Here is a 14368-nt window from a genome sequence, read left to right as displayed (position 1 = left end):
ATTTTATTGATTTATTTTTGTAATTTGACACTGTCACTACTCCATACTTTTCTTTTGTTTTCTTTGATTTTTGTTGAGTTAAATTTAGATGCAAACCCAGCTGCCCCTATAACAGATAGTGTTCATCGGTCATGCCCATAGAACCTGGCAGTAACTCTGAATTCTGCCTCTAGGGGGCGACTCCTCTGGTTACAGAAAGAAGTCAGATTGCATAGAAGTTAATGAGAAAACGGCTCCACTTCTGACTGAATTTATTACTTCAGTAAATATTTTTCTAATTAGTTTATAGGTTTCAACTCCCGGTTCTGAATCGACTTCAATACAGCGTGATGTTCAGTTTGTCAGTTACGGTCCCATTTAGAATAAAACAGATGATTCTGGGTGCGGCTACGTTATCATTGACAGACCAAACCACCATGTCTCCTCTGGTTCTCCAGTCAAATCCGAGCATTACTTCTGATTTCAAAAGACCAACAAGGTGATGCACAAATTCCAAACAATAGCCTTCAAAATGGTGGCAGGTGACTTCACAATCACTGAATCCATCTTTTAAATAGCTTGTGGTTTCGCTAAAGATTTGGATCATGCAGTAAGGCAACAATTGTTTTTTGTTTTTTTAATGATCTGTATGCAAATGTTCCACCAAAACACTTCCCCTGTCACTGTTTTGCAGGACCACCGTGGCTACGTTCTTCCATTTGCAATGCCAAAGACTATTTTTATGAGTTTAAAGAAATGCAAACATGTGAGAGGATTGTCTGAGGTGCAGTCAGACCATTCTTGAGCGCTGACACAACACAATGTGGCACTAATATTGCATTAATGTAATGTAATGAAGCTGTGATAAATTTGGATCGCTTTAGTATTTTTCACTGTGTGGCCAAAGTGCAACCTGCTTTCTCACATCTGATTTCCCTTTTAACTGCACTGCTTCCTCTTCTCTTTGTCGTCTCACTTTTCACCTCCTGAAGCAACTGCAGCCCAACACGTCTCGGTACCGGGAGGGGGAGGAATACTGCGTCCTCCGTCGCATCCAGAACGGCTCATACGGTGATGTGTTCTGCGTTCGGGACAACAGCACTGGATTCAGATGTGCTGCCAAGAGGGTAAGCCAAGAAAGAGTGAGTCAGACGTATCCGGACACGCTCCACCCAACGCTTTTGTAGCAGTGATCTGCAGCGCCGGAGCCAAGAAATGTTGATTTAATTAGGATAGTTTTATGTCATTTATCTCTGCTGATCTCAGATCCCCCTGAGTGGTTTCAGTGGCGAGGAGGTGAGCACGTGGAGCGCTCTGAACTCTCCTCGAGTTGTGGAGCTTTTTGGGGCTGTGAGGGAGGGACTGAACGTTGTGCTCTTCATGGACCTGAAACCAGGTAAAGTCACAAACCTGCAGCGTAAAAATAAAAGAGTAGTCTAATAAAGTAACCATACTTCTCCAAACCCCACCAGCTTGCTTGGCTCATCTTCTCAAGGAGATGAACTGCCTGCCTGAGGATTTGGCCCTGCATTACCTTCACCAGACACTGGGGGCGCTGGAACACCTGCACCACAGGAAGGTGCTTCACCTGGACGTCAAAGGTGTGTTATGCTGGATCTGTGTGTTTCTGTTTAGGTGAAGCATCAGGTGAATACATTTTACACAATCTTTTTCCAGCAATGCAGACTGGTCTCTTCCTTAAGGCTCATCTGTAACAATAAATCAAATCTCTAAGCAGAAGGGGAAATCTGCATTCTACCAGCAGGGGGCGACTCCTCTGGTTTCAAACAGAGGTCAGATTGCATAGAAGCTTATAGGAAAATGACCCTACTTCAGATTTTTTTAAAAAGAAAAAAACAGTTAATAATGAAATAACCCAAATAAAAAAAAATATAAAATAGAAGTAGAAAAGATTATTATAATTTTTTTGTGTACATTAAGTAGCTGCTGCATTAAAAATATTCTTACAGCCAAACATTGTAAAAGAATGAATTACATATATAATAAAAATACTTATTTTTGATGTGGATATTACAGTTTTGGCGTTTTTTTGTTTGTTTGTTTTATTGCAAATATGCAGATTTTTAACATCGTTTACAGTTTTGGTCTTTTTTTTTTTTTTTTTTTTTACAGTTAACATGGAAATTAATTATTTTTTCCATGATTTTACAGCTACTATGTTATTTAACACAACAGGAACATTTTTTTATTTACCATTTTTAAAATCTCTAATATACTTTTTTTTTTTCAAATGACAGCAAATATCTGTAAAAGAATGACATATTTGTTAATTTTAATATAGTAAAAAAAATAGAATAATTTTACAGTCAAACATTGTGAAAGAACAAATTACCATTTGCAAAAATATAGATTGTAGATGTAGACATTATTTACATTTTCAGCTTGTTTCTGCTACAATTAGCATGAGAATTAATTCTGGTTTTCTTGGTGATTTTATTAGATATTATCCACAAATCTAATCAATAACGGTTCAAGAAAATATTTACTTATTTTAATCCTTAATATAAATATTTTTTCTTTTGAATTGCTGCAAATACCCGTAAAAGAATAATTTTTTTTTCTGATTTTTAATACAGTGAAAAATAGTGTCATTTTTTTGGTAATGTGAAAGTATGAATTAGCATTTGTTAGATTTCAATAAAATGTATATGTATATTATTTACAGCTTGGGCCTGTTTCTTTTGTTTTGAAAATGTAAATTAAAGCTGATTTTACTAGTTTTTACCCACAGTATTGAAAAAAAAAATTGTTTAAAATGTTGAAGTTAAATACTACAAATTCACCGTCACATTTAACAGCTTGTTTAGTTTGTCATAAGAGCCCACAGTGTCCATGCTTCACCTGCAGATCTGATCTTATCAGCTGCACTTACTGGGAGGGAGGACGCCCAGTAAAGCCTCGAGCTGGTGGTTCTGCTGTCAGCCAGCATCCCGGTGATGGTACCTAATCCTGAACTGACACCTCACCCCTAAACCCTCAGTAATCCTGCTGAGCGGATTGAGCAGGAGGGGGCTCACTCACGTTAGGCCCCTCCATTGTGCCCTGAGCTCATTTCCAGAAAGTTCGCTCAGCCAACATGCATCGAATTAACCGTCTCATCATATCAGATCTTCATGTAGAAGTGGAAAAACACAACGTTCGTGTGCTTTATTTTTGGAGGCGATACCTCGGTGTTCAGGAGTGAAGCAGCAGAGGCTTTAGCCCCCGTGTGTGCTCGTCACTCTGAGAGCCTCTGACAGCCCCCTGTTCCTCAGTCAACTGTTTCATAATGAGCACCAAATGCAAACAAGCTGTCTCACTAAATCCTGTGTGTTGATTTTATTCCAGTTGACAATGTGCTGCTGTCTGCAGACTGCAGAGACACATTCCTCTGTGACTTTGGTCTCTCAGAGACACTAGATGACAGTGGACGAGGCACCACGGCCTTCAGGGGTGAGTGGATTTTGAAAAGCCTGCGATAAACATGACGTGTCTCAAACACTTTGGAGAGAACAGCCCGTTATTTAAATAAAACACAGAAGTATTTAAGTATAGTGTCATTAAAAAAAACAAAAAGTACTATTCATAAAAATCCTCTACTTCCTAACCAGCTTTTATTAAAACACTGTATGTAGATTTTTTTTTCTCATTGTAGCTTTGAGTGGAGGTAGTTGATAAATTCTATTACCATCTTTTTTGGCAAGTACATTATAATAGTGAAGTTTAGGAGAACATTGACAGAAGATGTCTTGGTAGTACATTGAGCGTTGATCTTTAAATTCTCCAAAACATGTTGTACTTTCATAAAGGACTAAACCCTCAGACTGTGATTACATAGAAATACCTTCTGAAATGTCTCCAGAGCATCAGCCTGTTTACTTTAAATTTTTAATGGCACATGACCATAGACTGTATAAAAGATGGACGTAGCAACCGGCCCTGAAAAATGAAGCCAACCTGGAAGTGTCAAAAACCTGCAATATCACTATATCCACTAGCTGCTGGCTCCAAAAAGCCCTGGCTCCCATAGACTTGAATTGGAAAAGAAGTGATCACAGATCACAAAATACCGCATTCCTACAGCTCAGGATTATTTTCATATTAGTTTTCATAGTCAAATCCAGAGATCAGGTGGCCAATCTGAAAAAAAATCAACACTGAATTTTTAAAAAAATGTCAAAATTTTGTGGGTCAAGGGGCGTGGCTGGCTTGATTGACAGTCGGCAGAGACGATGCAGTCGAAGCGAGCAGAAGGCAGTGAATGTGGGCGGGCAGAGAGGACCCGCCTCTCAATCCATCTGACCAATCGCTGCTCCTATGGCTCCGCCCCCCTCCGACGATTTTTGCATCACTGGCTCCAAAAATCCAAGATGTCAACCAGGAAGTAGCAAAACCCTGGCTTCATTTTCTCAGTGCAGAAACCAACGGGTGATGCCACGGTAGCTACGTCCATCTTTTATACAGTCTATGTACATGACTTAGTGCAGCTGACATAGAGAGTCCCAGACTAAGGCTACATCCACGATCATACATTTCAGATTAGTGGAAGTTTTCTCCTTTTATTGTTTATTAATATTAAATCGTGATGAATATAATTTGGCTTTTTTTTGTCCTGAATTTTCAAAGTGAAAGCAGATCTCTAAAATGTAATGTCATTTAGTTAATGTTTTGCCGAGCAGCATCCCCACATCATGATGCTGCCACCGCCATGCTTCACAATGGGAATAGTGTGTTTGTGATGATGTGTGATGATGTGTAGTGTTTTATTTCCACCATACATAGCATCTAGTCAGATGGGCAAAAAGCTCAATTTTGATCTCATCACACTTAAGAAGCTTCCTCTAGTTGACTTCAGAGTCTCTCACTTGCCGTCTGGTGAACTCTAGTTGAGATTTAATATTCATCAGTGACTGGACCTCCCAGTTACAGGTGTCTTTATACTGTAGTCACTTGAGATGCATTCACTGCTCTCAGATCATCTTCATTTCACTAATTGTGTGACTTTTAGCACCGAATGTGTTGCATCTGTGTTGAATTGGGTGAGTAACTTTAACACTTTTGCAATCACATATTTTACGTTTTACAATTTGCATTGACATTACTTTGTAGAAATCTGTTTCCACTTTGACATGAAATAGTTTGTTTTTTTGGTAAATTATTGTAAAAAAAAAAGCCAAATTAAATTAACCATGATTCAGTGTGGAAAGAAAATAAAAGCAGAGAACTCCAAGTGGGGGTGAATACTTTCCATAGACATGGTATGTAAGCTGACTTTCACATGTAAAATCAGTATGGAGTACCCTTTTGAGTTTTATGGAAACAAACAAACTAAATAATTCACTGGTTGAACTCCCAGTGCACAGAGATAAACATAAACAACAAATGCCCCTGTGTGCATTTACTACCAGAGGGCTAAGTTAAGGAATATAAGCGATGACGACGGGAGCATGATCACAGGCAGCAACCAGAGCAGAATGCCACAAACAGTGATTGTAAAAGATGGCGGTTGTCGATGCAGGAGCTGTCTTCCCGGGAACAGAGACCCACATGGCCCCCGAGGTGGCGCGAGGAGATCAACTCTCTGCGAAGGCGGATGTGTGGAGCAGCTGTTGCATGTTACTGCACATGCTCAACGGGTGTCAGCCGTGGATACGCTACTATTCCCATCCGCTGTGCCTCCAAGTAAGAGTCTCCTCTTCCTGTCTCCTCCGAACGGGATAGAACTTCACAGAGACGTTCTCACATTTCTGTTTCATGTGTTTCTCAGATTGTCAACGAGCCTCCACCTCTGTGGGAGGTGCCGTCCAACTGCAACAACTTCACGGCCAAAGTGTTCAGGGCCGGACTGCAGAAGGACCCCGACAGACGAGCATCAGCAAAGGAGCTCCGGAGGAAAACCACCAAGGCCCTCAGAGCAGGTCTATGCAAGTTTAGACAGAGCTTTACAACACAAAGACATACAGATATCAAGCAAAACTGGAGCAGAATGCTGCTATGCTTTGAACAAAAAATACAACTTTTTATGTAAAGCAAAAACGGGCAAATACAGTGAAATTAATACAAAATATAACAAGAATATCAGTATGTATAATAGGTTTAAGGCTCTTGGGTAACATAAAGGTTCATATGGATTTAAGTTTTTAGTGAAGTAGCTTGATGTAATCCTGTCTGCTAGAAGTTTATTTTATGTATGACAACATAAAAACGCAAATGTGTTTACAGGTAATAATATTATTTTAGTAAGGTAACAGGGAAACGTCACTGGAAAACACGTTTGGCACAAATATGAGAATACGAAACATACCAGTAATATATTCTAGCAGACGGGATTCAACTGGCAGTCAGTGTAGACAAGCTTAAGTGATGATAACATGTGATCCCATTTTTGGTTCTGAGAATGCGTAAAACTTTCACTGATACTGTCGTCAAGCATTAAAAAAAAATCTTTGCAATTTTTCCAAAACCGATAGAAAACAAAACTGTACAGGCAACATGAAAACAAAACCTGGGATCAAATTTTACACCAAGATTTTTCATTTAATTCTGCTTGATAAAAATCCTAGTTTGGGTGAAATGAAATGGTGAATGCATTTTTTAAAAAAAAGTATTCCATCATACCTAAGTTTAATAAAGAAAGAAAGAAAAGTAAGCTGTGGCAACAAACGCATGGTCACAGAAGAATGCCACAAACGGTTATAAAGAAGTAAAGCATGTCTTTAGAGAACGTCATTCTATGTTTAGGACAAACATAATGGGAACTAAACACTTATTATGAAAATATTGCTGGAACTTAGTAGAATTTTCTTTGAATGTTTATATAACAATAATTATATGCATTATCATTGTACAGTGAGAAGCAAGAAAGTCTCGTTATTATGCAAAACTTAGTTTGGGGTTCCTCAGGGATCAATCCTGGGTCCTATTTTATTTTCTTGATATGTGCTCCCTCTTGTGGACATTATTCACTGCCATGGTTTATTTCAATAATATGAGGATGACATGCAGTTAAACCATCCTTTAAATTTTGGTATGTCAGTATTGTTACAGAAATTCTAAAACCATTTCCTACGTACCATTATTAGATTTTGTGGGTAATGTCAGCCAATGTTGTGGGAACTTTCCCTGCAACTGTCTATGGAAACACATGAGCCAGCTGAAAACATTTGATCCCAGATATGTCAGCCATGTTGTGTCATTGATATCTGCCTCATTCAAGTGAACATTTCCTCCACAGTTGGAGGTCTCAGCCCTTGGTCCGTCAAAGCCGCCTGTGAGAAGCTGTATCACGGCCAGGTCCAGAATCAAGACGCCTCCTACACCCAGAATAAACCACCAGCTTCACCCACTATGTACTGGGTGAGCCCCTGGAGAACTACAGCGGTGGACGAGGATGACAACGACTGGTCAGATGGTGAATCAGAACAAGACTCTGAGGGAGAAGAAGATTCCTTAGTGAGGGAATGGGACTCCGAGCCGAAATCACTGCGGGACAATTACATCACTGATGAGAAAGACTGGGAGACCGGCTCTGACTCAGAGGTCGATATTTACATGGGAGAGGACGAATATATTCAGGATAAGTGGCTGAAAACTGACAAGGACTATGAGGGCGATTGGGAGGAGGAGGCAGATGAGGAGGAGGAGGAGGAGGAGGAGGAGGAGGAGCTGGACTCTTATGTGTCCACAGAGTATCTCCGTGCTCTCAGAGGCCTCTTTCCTTTGCTGCAAAAAGGACAAAAGAGCAATGACGATTCTTGGGGATCAGAAGCTGAGCTGGAATACCTCCGAGACGGTGAGTTAGAGGCAGCGCTCCACCGATTCATTGACTGGCCCAAAGTCACTTTATTTCATTTGCTGCGACTAAATTTCATCAGGATACTGCATCTAACAAAGTGGCTGTAATGAAGTGTAGCTGATTTGATTTAGTGACAGCTTCCAGAGCCTTGACTTTCTCTCTCTTAAAGTGTTGTGTTTTTTTGTTTACATACATTTGAATACAATATTTGTGACTAGATTACCTTCTTGGGAGGTTTCAGGGTAAAAATTTGTCATTGCAGTTTCATTATTGGTAAAAACAGGAAGCTGACCTAAGCTGAAATGATCAATTCTCTGTGATAGAGAACTAAACCAGACAAACGAGATACCTGAATGTATTTACTTCGCTTCATCGATGATCAATCAGTGAACTGTTGAAGACAATAATGGATAGATGTATCGATAACAAATATGATTGCAGCATGAAATAATACAGCTTTTTTCTAATCCGTTCACTAGATACTGAGATATTTCAGTGCAAAAGTTCAAATGCTGGCCGCTGGTTGTGCTTGATGAAAGGTCAAAGGATGATCGGGGTTCATCTTGTGGGGAACATGAATGTCTGCGCAAATGTTTATGGAAATCAGTCCAGTCGTGGATTGAACAATGGACCACCATGTTTTAATTTTACTCGTTCAGCTTGACTTTTTTGGTGCTCTGTGGTTATTTCTCTGTCCAACACAGAAATTAATCTGTCTGAAGGAGGTTTTTATTAAAAGGGCACCTTGCGAAGATGCTAGAGATGTTTCTGAGCACCTGATGAACCTGGTTATTTATGCTTTTATCGTCAATATATCATTTAATGAAGCGATCAGTGTAATAAAACAGATTTTTTTTTAAAAATGCACTCAAACATGAATAAAACCCCAATGCAGGAAGGACGAGCTCAAGTCAGCGGAAACAGCACAACCATGGCTCCAAGTAGAAAGAACTGAAACTGGTCTTTTTTGCAGTATGACACAGTTATAATAATAGCACAACAGTTTGTACAATTTCTGGCTTTGATAAATGATGGACTTTTTTAAGATAACATACCTTTTAAAGTGGCCAGCTGGTTTTGGGATTCAGAGGGTTTAATCGCAGATCTTGACCAAAGGGCTTTCCAACAGCGAGATAAGATTAACAATCCAAATTTACATGATTAATTCAAAAATTATTGTAGAGATTGTAAAGGATTAATGACAAAACCCCAACGAATCTAACAATTTCCTTTGAGCAAACAGTAATGTGGGAAGAGCAAATTATCTTTTAACCTGAAGAGACCTCCAGCAGAACCGGGCTCGTCTGCCTCGACTGGTTGGGATGAGGTGCTGGCGAGGCCAGTAACGGCAAATTATAAAGCTCTGGACATAAAGATACGTGCAGAGAGATACAGGGAGACAGGTGTTGTATTAACAGATGTTAACATGTTGTCTCTTCCTAGATGTACCTTTAGGCACCACAATCCAGACGCCTTCCCCTGAACCTCGCGATGACCCTCCGTCCTGCTTCAGCTGCTCGGACACATCGCAGATCGATGCCTCAGACAAGGTGTGATGCAGATACAAAGATGTGAATGTGTGCTATATATATATATACATATAAAACTACTCTCAACCGAAATCAAAACCTCACAAAATTTGTGTGCGTTTTTAAGGACTCGGACCATTCATCTGATGACCTCAGCTCTGGCGTCTTCTCGTCCTGCAACAGTCAGACTGACGGACACTTGGAGTGGGTGGCCTCAGCCAATCAGCCGTCCTTGTACTGCTTCGAGGGTAAGATGGCAGGAGTGTAATGTTGTGAAATGTTGGTTGACCGCTGGTTGGCACAGTTTTTTTTTTAATGCTCTGACATTTGCAGGTGTTGACATCTGGATTGAGAACGTTCAGGGCGAGTGTCTGAGGATTCGAGAAAACCGGCGGGTCAAAGTGGGTCATGTCGCTATAGGAATTAGTGATCAGGTATGAAACAGGAGACTGAGGTTGAAATGGTTTGTTTGAATATCTGTGATGGTTTTAGGGTACACTGTAAAAACAAATCCTAGAAAAAAGTAAAAATAAAAAATTCCAGATGTTTAAAAAAAGCAAAAAAAAACAAAAAACGGTGGAATACTGTAACATTTAAAAACTGTAAAAATAAATAAATAAATAAATAAATAAATAAATAAATAAATAAATACATTTTAAAACTAAAAAAAAACTCAATGAAAATAACAGCGACTATTTGTGTAGTAAAGTTATTTGTAAATTAATACTTTTTCTGTGATTTTATTAGATATTATTTGCAATTAAAACAACTAAAATCTGTAAAATAATAGAAAAACAATTATTTACAAAATTTCAATCCTTAACTTATATGTTTTTTCTTTCAAATCATGAGAAATATTTGTAAAATACTATATATTTTTAGCTGGTTTAAATACAGGATAGTAAAATTGCAAATTAACGCTTTTTCTAGGATTGTAATAGATGTAATCTATAATTTAACAAAACACAGAAGCTCTGTAAGATAACAGTAAATAGCTTTTGGTTTTTTTTAACAGTTCAAAAATGTTCCTTTCTTACAGTGTACATTGATAATAAATGATCAATAAAATTACAAAAAAAAACAGAGAAATTTACACAAATATTACAAATTAAATGTAAAATAACATTGAAAACATATAACTGTTAATATCTGTAATATTAGAATTTTTAAAAAGAAAACTTAAATTGTTTGGCATAAAAAACTGTTTTAAACACATTTACAAAATGTATCATATCATCAAATATTTTTCAGATTTCCCCTGTTTTGATCAATTTACGATAACACCTGGTAAAATCACAGACGTTTTTGAACATCTCAGTGTTTCATCATTTTTTAATGGATATTTTCTGTTGTCCTTTTTTAAAATGCACATCAGCTGCTGTTGAGGTTCGCCACTCAGCCAACCAAAATCCTCATAAACTCTCCCATCTGTCACACAGATCTCAGGGAAAGCCTTTACTTTGGAGACTCTGGACAGGAAGCTGGTGTCCTTTGAGCAGGAGATCAGAGAGTCTGGTCTGTGGCTTCGCTGTGTTCCTGCTCCTGACAGATGTCAGCGCTGGAGGTGGAGGGTCAGAGACGGCAAGCTGGAGCTTCGAGAATGACACGGACATTTGATGCTACTTTTTTTCAGTTCTTTGCACTAATTGTTGTTGTTAATATTTGTTGTTAGGGAAAGCTGGAAGGCCCTGCTTCTGGGAGAAAAGACTTCTCTGCGTATTTACACACAGTTCCAAGGCTAAAATTTGAGTCTCGCAGTGAAACAAAGCTGAACAAAGACAAGTAAACGAACACCTGGTGAGCACTTTATTAGAAACACCTAACAGCTTTAGTTCTTTGTGGCAACAAGCTTCCTCTGCAGACTTTGTTAATTATTTCTGCAGATTTTTCAGCTGCACATGTATGCTGCTCATCTCCTGTTGTATCAACTTGGAGCATTATCCTGCTGGAAGAAGCCATAAGAAAACGGTAAACTGCAGCTATGAAGGGATGCGCATAGTATACAACAATACACAAGCTGTGGCATCCAAACTATGGTTAAGAAAACAACCAGCAGCAGTGACAGCAGCAGCAGCGTGGACTGTTGACCTGAGGCAGGTGAATTCATACTGTAGATTCTGACCTACAGCCAGATTCATCCCACCAGGCTGCGTTTTTTTTCATCTTCAACTGTCTAGTTTTGGTGACGCTGAGCCCTCTGCAGCCTTTAGTTTCTGTTCCTGGTTGACAGAAGCGAAACCTGACGTGGTCTTCTGCAGTTATAGTCCGTCTTCCTCAACTTTGGACGGGTAAAAAGTAGTTATTGTCACCTTACAACCAGTTGACCTCTCTCATCAATGAGGTTCTTCCATCCATAGAACTGTTTTTCACCACTCTACAGACTGTTGTGGTAAAATTCTAGCAGATGAGCAGCTTCAGAAACAGTCAAATCAACCATCACGTCACATTTTCACCACATCCTGAAGAGTTTCTGCCTTTATTTAGGCTGTTTGGATAAATGCATGAAAAAGCTGGTGTTCCTAATAAAGTGTTCTTTAAGTGAAGGTGAGAATTAGATGCACAAGAAGTCCATAAACTGTACAGCTCAAACGGTTTCTGTAAATTGTATACAAATTGTGCAGGAGTGTGTAAATGTGCAGAGAGAATGGGAAATGTAATAAGAGACTTTATCAGTTTTTGAGGTAAATTTCAAGTCACTTTTCCATGTAGGCACTGTTAAGGGGCAAAAAAAAAAAAATCCAGTTTTCTGCTTTTTTTTGTTTCCTCTCTGATCTGGAATCCAGAGTTTGTTTGTCATCTGGTGTATTTTAGGGTTTAGAAGAAGCAAAGCTGCTGAATATATTGAGAATTTTCCACGACACAGTTTAAGACTCGAGGAATGAATACTTGAACATTACTTACATTTTGTATCTTAATAAAAAAAAATAAATACCTCAGAGGCGAAGAAGGTGCTGTCTCCTGGTTGATTTCTTCATTTATTGTCTCTTTTATCTAAATTAGAGTAGAATTGGTTCTTATCTGTCCAACACCAGATCTACATACAGCACAGTGTAAACATTTACAGCACTAATAAAGAAACCTATACGTCCATGTGACCACATAAAACACTATTTTGCTGGAGATCATGTTGTTTGAAATGTTTTAAAAGGCTGAGAGTTATGTCTCGGAGGGCAATTGTGGGGTATTTACATAAAGAATAATTAAAATAAATATATTTCTACCACCTTTGTGCCACAGAGTATGTAAATTTATAGCTTAATATTTCCCACCAAAGCTTTTTTCCCAGTAGAATGACGAACGCTATAATAGAATTGACCTAAAATACAGTTTCAAAGTTCATAAAATCATATAAACTCACAATAACAGAGTCAGCGCTTTATTCTTTTAGGACGATATTCGTAAAATTGCTGCTGAGGCTTTGTGGTTCAGTGACAGTCAGCTTATTGTTTGAGGAATGTGAAGCTCCTCCTATAGCAAACAAAACAATGCTTAAACACACAATGAGCTCAGGGCTTGAAACCACCTGCTAACTGTTGCCTACTGGAAACAAGTCTGATAGTAAAGCCAAAGTATCGCGTATTTTAGCCTATGATGTGTGAATATTTATTATTTTTCTTTTCGCTTTTAGGTCGTAAACTTTATTTACAACTCTATTTGAGGGATGAATGACAATGATATTTTATTTGCTAAACAGTCAATCAGTTATAAAGAAACAGGACCTCAGTGTGGAGGAAATGTCGTTATCAATATTTGCTCCTGTGTGAGGCGGGTGGTGGCCTTTGGCAAGCAAATGTCCAAAGAGTGTGGTCTCTCTCTCGTAATTTGCATGTGTAGGGACCCAAGAGTGAAAGAGGTACAAAGACATCAGCTGTCATTTTGCTTTTTTCTACGCTCATTTAGTGTTTCTTACAGTCTTTATGATAATTTCTCAACTGTTTGTAGGTGATTTGTGTCTATGTCTGGTTATTTTATGTCACTTTGTTTTCATTTTTTACCTTTTTTTTTCTTTCAGGAGTTGTGTTTGTGTGTTATGGGTTTTTTTTGTCTGTCACCCTTCAGACATTTTGCATCTTTTTGTGGTAAATTTGAGTCTCCTATCTGTGGTTTTGTGTCTCTTTGTATTTGTCTCTAGTGGCTGATTCCTGTCTCTGTATAGTTGATATCTGTCTCTTGGTGGTCTTTTTGTGTCTCCATGTAGTCATTTTGCACCTTTTATTAGTATTATTGTCATTCTGTGTTTGTTTTGTGTCTGTTTATGGCAAATTTGTGTCTCGGTGGACATTTTGTGTCACTTTGTGGTTGTTTTGTGGCTATTTGTAGCTGTTTTGTGGTTCTTTTTGGCTATTTTCTGTCTCGTTGGGGTCCTTTCTGTCTCTATGTGTGGCTGTGTCGTCTCTCTGTGGATGTTTTGAGTGTCTTCATGACCGATTTCTGTACCTTTATGATTGTTTTGTGTCTCTGTGTTGTTGTTTGGCGTATCTTTGTGGCTGTTTTCTATCTTTGTGGTCATTTCTGTCTCTTTCTGCAGTTTTTATGTCTATTTGTAGTGACTTTTTGTCTCATCTTGGTCATTTAGGCTCTTTGTGTTGTTGTCTCAGCTCTTTTACATCACTGTCTGTCTTTTTTTGGGGCCATTTGTGTTCCTTTTCAGAGCTTTGTGACTTTAACCAACACATATGAAGTGACTTCCTATGGATGCCTTCACTCAGGGGCCTCCTGACCTCTTGGGGCCCCTGGACAGAGCTCTTGGTTAGGCCCATGTAGAATGGTCTGAGCAACTGTACATTTTTGCACATATAATTGAGACATAATGCAGGACGAGCCACAGCAGAGTCACCGTCACACGCCATGGTTACAATAAAAACCGCCCAGCGTCCAGCCGGGCCGTCATGTTGTCCCTCCTCAGAGTGCCTGAAACTTGAATAAACTTGTGTGCGGTTCACTTCCTCGACATTTTGTGCTCTGTGCACACAGGGAGCAGCTAAGGCGCTGATTGGTCCGCAGGACGAAGGGGCGGGTCATCAGTTACACCATACGCGCTGTGATTGGCCCGGCTGTGATAGTG

At 39.0% G+C, this 14368-nt stretch overlaps 1 protein-coding gene across 1 annotated transcript; it reads left to right on the top strand.

The window, feature by feature from the left end:
- Positions 1-1282: 1282 nt before the first annotated feature.
- On the top strand, positions 1283-12251 carry LOC103369525 (mitogen-activated protein kinase kinase kinase 14-like). Its single transcript, XM_008298262.1, has 10 exons — positions 1283-1375; positions 1452-1580; positions 3328-3432; positions 5498-5661; positions 5747-5897; positions 7214-7771; positions 9218-9324; positions 9431-9551; positions 9637-9737; positions 10743-12251. The coding sequence occupies exons 1-10, from the start codon at positions 1360-1362 to the stop codon at positions 10905-10907; spliced, it is 1617 nt and encodes a 538-aa protein (XP_008296484.1). The 5' UTR covers positions 1283-1359; the 3' UTR covers positions 10908-12251.
- Positions 12252-14368: the final 2117 nt, after the last annotated feature.

The sequence above is a fragment of the Stegastes partitus genome, unplaced genomic scaffold (assembly GCF_000690725.1).
Source record: "Stegastes partitus isolate 25-593 unplaced genomic scaffold, Stegastes_partitus-1.0.2 Scaffold1300, whole genome shotgun sequence".
Classification (NCBI taxonomy): Eukaryota; Metazoa; Chordata; class Actinopteri; family Pomacentridae; genus Stegastes; species Stegastes partitus.
Note: the sequence above shows the minus strand (reverse complement) of the source record. Positions and strands in the feature narration are given on the sequence as shown.

Bases quoted from the DNA above. Each gene is read 5' to 3' on its own strand.
- LOC103369525 (XM_008298262.1), top strand. The intron at 5,662-5,746 runs GTAAGAGTCTCC...TGTGTTTCTCAG, and splicing joins CCCATCCGCTGTGCCTCCAA to ATTGTCAACGAGCCTCCACC. The intron at 5,898-7,213 runs GTCTATGCAAGT...TTTCCTCCACAG, and splicing joins CACCAAGGCCCTCAGAGCAG to TTGGAGGTCTCAGCCCTTGG.